Source organism: Poecilia latipinna, unplaced genomic scaffold (genome assembly GCF_001443285.1).
Source record: "Poecilia latipinna isolate Pla-1442-1.1 unplaced genomic scaffold, P_latipinna-1.0 Scaffold2543, whole genome shotgun sequence".
Classification (NCBI taxonomy): domain Eukaryota; kingdom Metazoa; phylum Chordata; class Actinopteri; order Cyprinodontiformes; family Poeciliidae; genus Poecilia; species Poecilia latipinna.
The window spans coordinates 60,550-65,350 of NW_015115159.1; the positions used below are offsets into that span (position 1 = coordinate 60,550).

Sequence of the window (4,801 nt, forward strand, 5' to 3'; positions counted from 1 at the left end):
GCGGGCCGGATCCGGCCCGCGGGCCGTAGTTTGGGGGCCCCTGATTTACTTCATTATTTGATAGAATATGGTTTTTAAAAATGTGTTTATCTCCTGTCCAGTAGGAGGCGGTATTGCACCTGAAATCTGGCCGGATTAGAAGATTGTTGGGGAAAAAGGAAAGGAATTTAAATATTGGATAGCTGCAGTATTTAAAGTTCATGATACAGAATTTAGTCCAACATTACTGAGGCCTTTAAAACTTACGTTGATGTACGTAAATCATTATTAGTTTTTAAAAAGAGGGAAAAAAAGACAAATATTAGCCAATAGTTTTGTAGTCACTGGAAATCAGTGATTATATGCAGATTTATTCTCATGGATCAAAACACAGAAGTGAGTGATTTCAGAATTACATTTAAGATTTTTTTTAAAACAACATTAAATCGTTTTAAGTACATGTGCAGAATAATTCTTTACAATATTTTTGGATTTAGAACAGAATATGAAAAGTAATGATTTGCAGTGATTCACAGGCAGCATTTGTGAAGATTCAAACAGGAAGTACAAATAATTATTTTAAGCTTGACGATTTAGAAAGTAAATATTGGTATGCAGATACATTTATCTAAATCTGAGGATAAATGCATAGTTTGGAGGGAAGTAAGAAGTTATGGGAAAAGCAGTGGAAAAACGAGGTAAAAGGGAGACATGCAAATAGAGTGGAAAAAAGTATTGATGTTATAAAAAATTGAGAGATGAGAGATAAGTCGAATAACTTTTTATCGGTATTTTTTGAAAGGTATGGGAAACAAATTTATAATTAATAAATAAACTATATATTTTTATTAGTTGTAGGAAGAATGTGAATCAAAGCATAACCTTGGAGATTAGTAGGGAAGTGAGGTCTGAAATTGTGGTTGCTCGATTAAATCAAATTGATAAGAAACACTGGATTTACAGACAGTGACAAGAAAATGATGTTTACATGTATGGTCCAAGAGATGGCAGTAGTGCAACTATTTGAATGCAAACTGCCGGTCACAACCAAAAAAAGAAGTAATATCAAGGTTGGTTTCGTCCTGCTCTTCGATTAAACCGTTTTTCACATCTTGTCTCATTGTGAGCTCTCATAGTAATTGCTGTCGACCTTTAACACTGATGTTCGTCTGTTTTAGCAGCTCCAACACTCTGTGAGAGACCAGTTAGCCGCCGAGCTATCTGAGAAGCTAACTCTAAGGAGAAGAAGCAGCTATTTTCTATTTAAGACAAAAGCACAAAAACGTTTCACAAGGTGATTGTTGGTCATGTGTGGACGTTGTGCGGCTATCCGCTCTTCTTCTGAGGAATAAAAACAGGACTATCCGGTAAGAGAAACATCTTATGACGAATAACAAACGCTTGATAGCTGCTACTTTGACTGCTAGGTGCACGTCAGAACGGACGCCATATTGGGAGGGGAAATGGTATCGATTAATTGGGAGAGGCAGATGGCTATTTCAGACACCTTTACAAAACTAGGAAGTGAACGATTCGCGTTGAACTTAAAGAAACACAAATCATTGGAAAATATGATCTGATTCCATAAGACATTTATTAAGTGGTTAAATTAATCTAGACATAAACTTTTTAGTGCTCGAATGTTGGTTGTGGCTTCTGCAAAATGTGAATTACGCAGAACTTTTCATGATTCAAAATATTGTGATATGTTGAAGAAAGGCCAAAATGCTCAAGCTGCTGTTTTTAAGCATGTCTCATAAATATCCTGGCCACTTTACTGTATGTTTCCATATGATCATTATGTTAATAGGGAGACAGTTTCTTTCTTCTGAATTTGTCAGACTCTTTTTTTCTGCTTTGGTCTTTCCAGATAATCATGTGACAAGTTGAAATTCTTTAAGACAGGAGCAACATGAATATGTTAAAGAATGTACCTAGAATATAATATAGATGCATTTTGTCAATCTTTCAGGTCTCCAACAGCATCATGTCTGATCAGTTCCTAATCCAACCACAAAGAAACACCATTCATGACCACACCTTGCCAAATGATCTGGAGACGAAAGAGGCACCAGATCCACTGCAGATTACAGAGATTAAGGAGGAACCAGAATATCAACTGATCAAAAAAGAACAAGTTGAGCTCAACATCCCCCATGACAAGAACTCTGTAGTGAAGCAGGAAGCTGACACCTTTATGGTGGCTGCTGGTTGGGATGAAATATGCCAGAGCACACATGAACTGCAGAAAATGACGGAGACAAAGGAGGAACCTGAACCAGAACATATTAAAGAGGAACTGCAGGAACCAGAACAGATTAAAGAAGAACTTCAGGAACCAGAACAGATTAAAGATGAACTGAAGGAACCAGAACAGATTAAAGAAGAACTTCAGGAACCAGAACAGATTAAAGAGGAACTTCAAGAACCAGAACAGATTAAAGAGGAACTGAAGGAACCAGAACAGATTAAAGAAGAACTGAAGGAACCAGAACAGATTAAAGAAGAACTGCAGGAGCTCTACATTAATCAGGAGGAAGATCAGCTTGTAGTGAATCAGGATTCCTTCAGTGGAACTCCTCTGTATGAGAACGAAGCTGAAGACCAACATGAGGACAGATGCAATTATGGCGCCAAGGTATTGGATGGAAATCAAGAGCTGATGGTGAATCAGAGCGACAGTGTTGACTGTTCTAAACTCAAAAAGCTCCAGAAAAAAACTCGTTCTTGTAGAATTTGTGGGAAACATTTCATCAGGAAAACTTCCCTGAATTTTCACATGAGAATCCACAGCGACGAGAAGCCGCATAGCTGTGAAGTCTGCAGTAAGTCTTTCTTCCATAGCAGCCATTTGGTTCGTCACATGAGGATCCATACAGGCGAGAGACCGTTCTCATGCAAGATCTGTGGAAAAAGCTACATCGATAGAAGTAGCTTAAATGCACACATCAGAACTTACCTGGGAGAGACTTGTGGATTGTACGATAAATCTTCCACCAAGAATCAAGATCTGGTTTGTCACGTTAGACACCACAAAGCCAGGAAGCTGTTCTCGTGTCCCATCTGCGGAAAAAACTACACAACCAGAAGCAGCCTAAAAACACACAGCCTAGTCCACGGAGGCCAGAAGCCGTTCTCATGTGGACTGTGCGATAAATCTTTTGCAAACAAAGGAGATATGGTTATTCACATCAGAGTCCATACAGGTGAGCGGCCATTCCCTTGTGGATCATGCAATAAATCTTTTATAAGCAATAGAGATCTGGTTCGTCATGTCAAACTGCACAAAGCTGAGAGACCATTCCTGTGTACCACCTGTGGAAAATCCTACACTGACAATCGCAACCTTAAATCACACAGCAGAGTTCACCTGCAGGAGAAGCCATATCCCTGTGACCTGTGTGCCAAATCATTTGTAAACAGGACCGACTTAGTCCGCCACAGGAGGACTCACACAGGCGAAAAACCATTTTCGTGTGAATTATGTGGGAAATTATTTACTAACAAATACACTATGTTAAAACATGCAACAACTCACACAGACAAGAAGCCTGAGGCGCTGTTTCCTTTTAATCTTTCTGACAGCGTTCAGCTGGACGATCACCTGAGGAGCCACACAGGTGAGCAGGTCTTCTCATGCGTCACCTGTGGAGAGAAGTTCTCCAAACCGTACAGTTTGACTATGCACATCCGGACTCATACAGGTGAAAAGTCGTACTCCTGTGAACTGTGTGGTAAATTATTCACTGCCAGATATAAACTGACTGCACATGTATGTGAAAATAAACCTTAGAAAGATGTTAAATTTGTAAAACATAATTTATTTGACCCACAGATGGAATCCAACCCATAACTATATTAACTCTTCATATTACCTATTTTATCATTTTACAAGACATTTCATACCATTGCGTTTAAAACAGGACAAGTCAGGTTTTTTGTCAATTGTGCAGAACCAATGGAATTAAAATGCTCCAATCCAATCATCTATTATTGATATGCATGAACATGGGTCCATTCAGCTCAAACATCCCCTTTTTGTGTTCTGCCTCAAGGCTCAATTATGGGATCAGAGATTTAGGAGTCATTTATCCGGGATAAATTTGTTCTCCAGTGTGCATAGGAAGTATGTGAATGATATACTTCCTATTCACTTCCTATAAGAAATTATGTGATAGAATGGGAAAAGGTGACGTTGCGTGTATGTTTGTTTTTTATATTATGTATATGATCCAACAGATGGCAGTAGCGCAAACTTGGATGCAAGCTGCCGCTTCAAACTAAGGAAGTAGTAATCCAACTTCCGGTTAGCAACCGCAAGAACCAAAAATCAACTCTAGTTTCGTTCTGCTCTTCATTTAAAACTTTCGTCACACCTTGCCTCATTGTCTCTGATAATATTTGAAGTCTACCATTAATACCGATGTGTGTCTATTTTAACAGCTCTAACACCCTGAAAGACACCAGTTAGCCTCAGAGCTAACTGGTCGGAGTTAGCCCGGGGGCTAACTGGCTTTCCCCTTAAAATTAAGTAAGCAAAAAAAGATCCACACGAAGATTTTTGGACAGTTACATTGGACTCTGTGGCCTTCAGCTCTTCTTCCACCGAATAAAAGTAAGAATATACGGTAAGAGAAGAACTGAGACAACACTTACTAGCTATACTGACTGCTAGGCGCTAGAACACGTAAGCGCGTCCGCCATATTTAGAGGGTAAACAGCGGCCAGTTATAATGAGAGAGGCGGTACTGTGATTTTAGTCCAATTCGTAGTCCAATACTACAGTCTACTGCAGGGGTGTCAAACTCCAGTCCTCAAGGGC

The 4,801-nt window shown here is 39.3% G+C and overlaps 2 protein-coding genes across 4 annotated transcripts in view; both read left to right on the top strand.

Moving 5' to 3' along the window:
- The first annotated feature begins 50 nt into the window (after positions 1–50).
- On the top strand, positions 51–3,960 carry LOC106938249 (gastrula zinc finger protein XlCGF57.1-like). Its single transcript, XM_015020165.1, has 2 exons — positions 51–1,346; positions 1,952–3,960. The coding sequence occupies exon 2, from the start codon at positions 1,967–1,969 to the stop codon at positions 3,770–3,772; it is 1,806 nt and encodes a 601-aa protein (XP_014875651.1). The 5' UTR covers positions 51–1,346; positions 1,952–1,966; the 3' UTR covers positions 3,773–3,960.
- Positions 3,961–4,054: 94 nt separating this feature from the next.
- The window catches only part of LOC106938254 (gastrula zinc finger protein XlCGF17.1-like), a 6,257-nt gene continuing 5,510 nt past the window's right edge, over positions 4,055–4,801 (top strand). For 2 of the 3 annotated variants that reach the window (XM_015020172.1, XM_015020174.1), the window contains exon 1: positions 4,055–4,607. The gene's annotated coding sequence lies outside the window, so the exon portion shown is untranslated. The remainder of the gene's footprint in view (positions 4,608–4,801) is intronic. The other variant, XM_015020173.1, reaches the window with a different exon arrangement.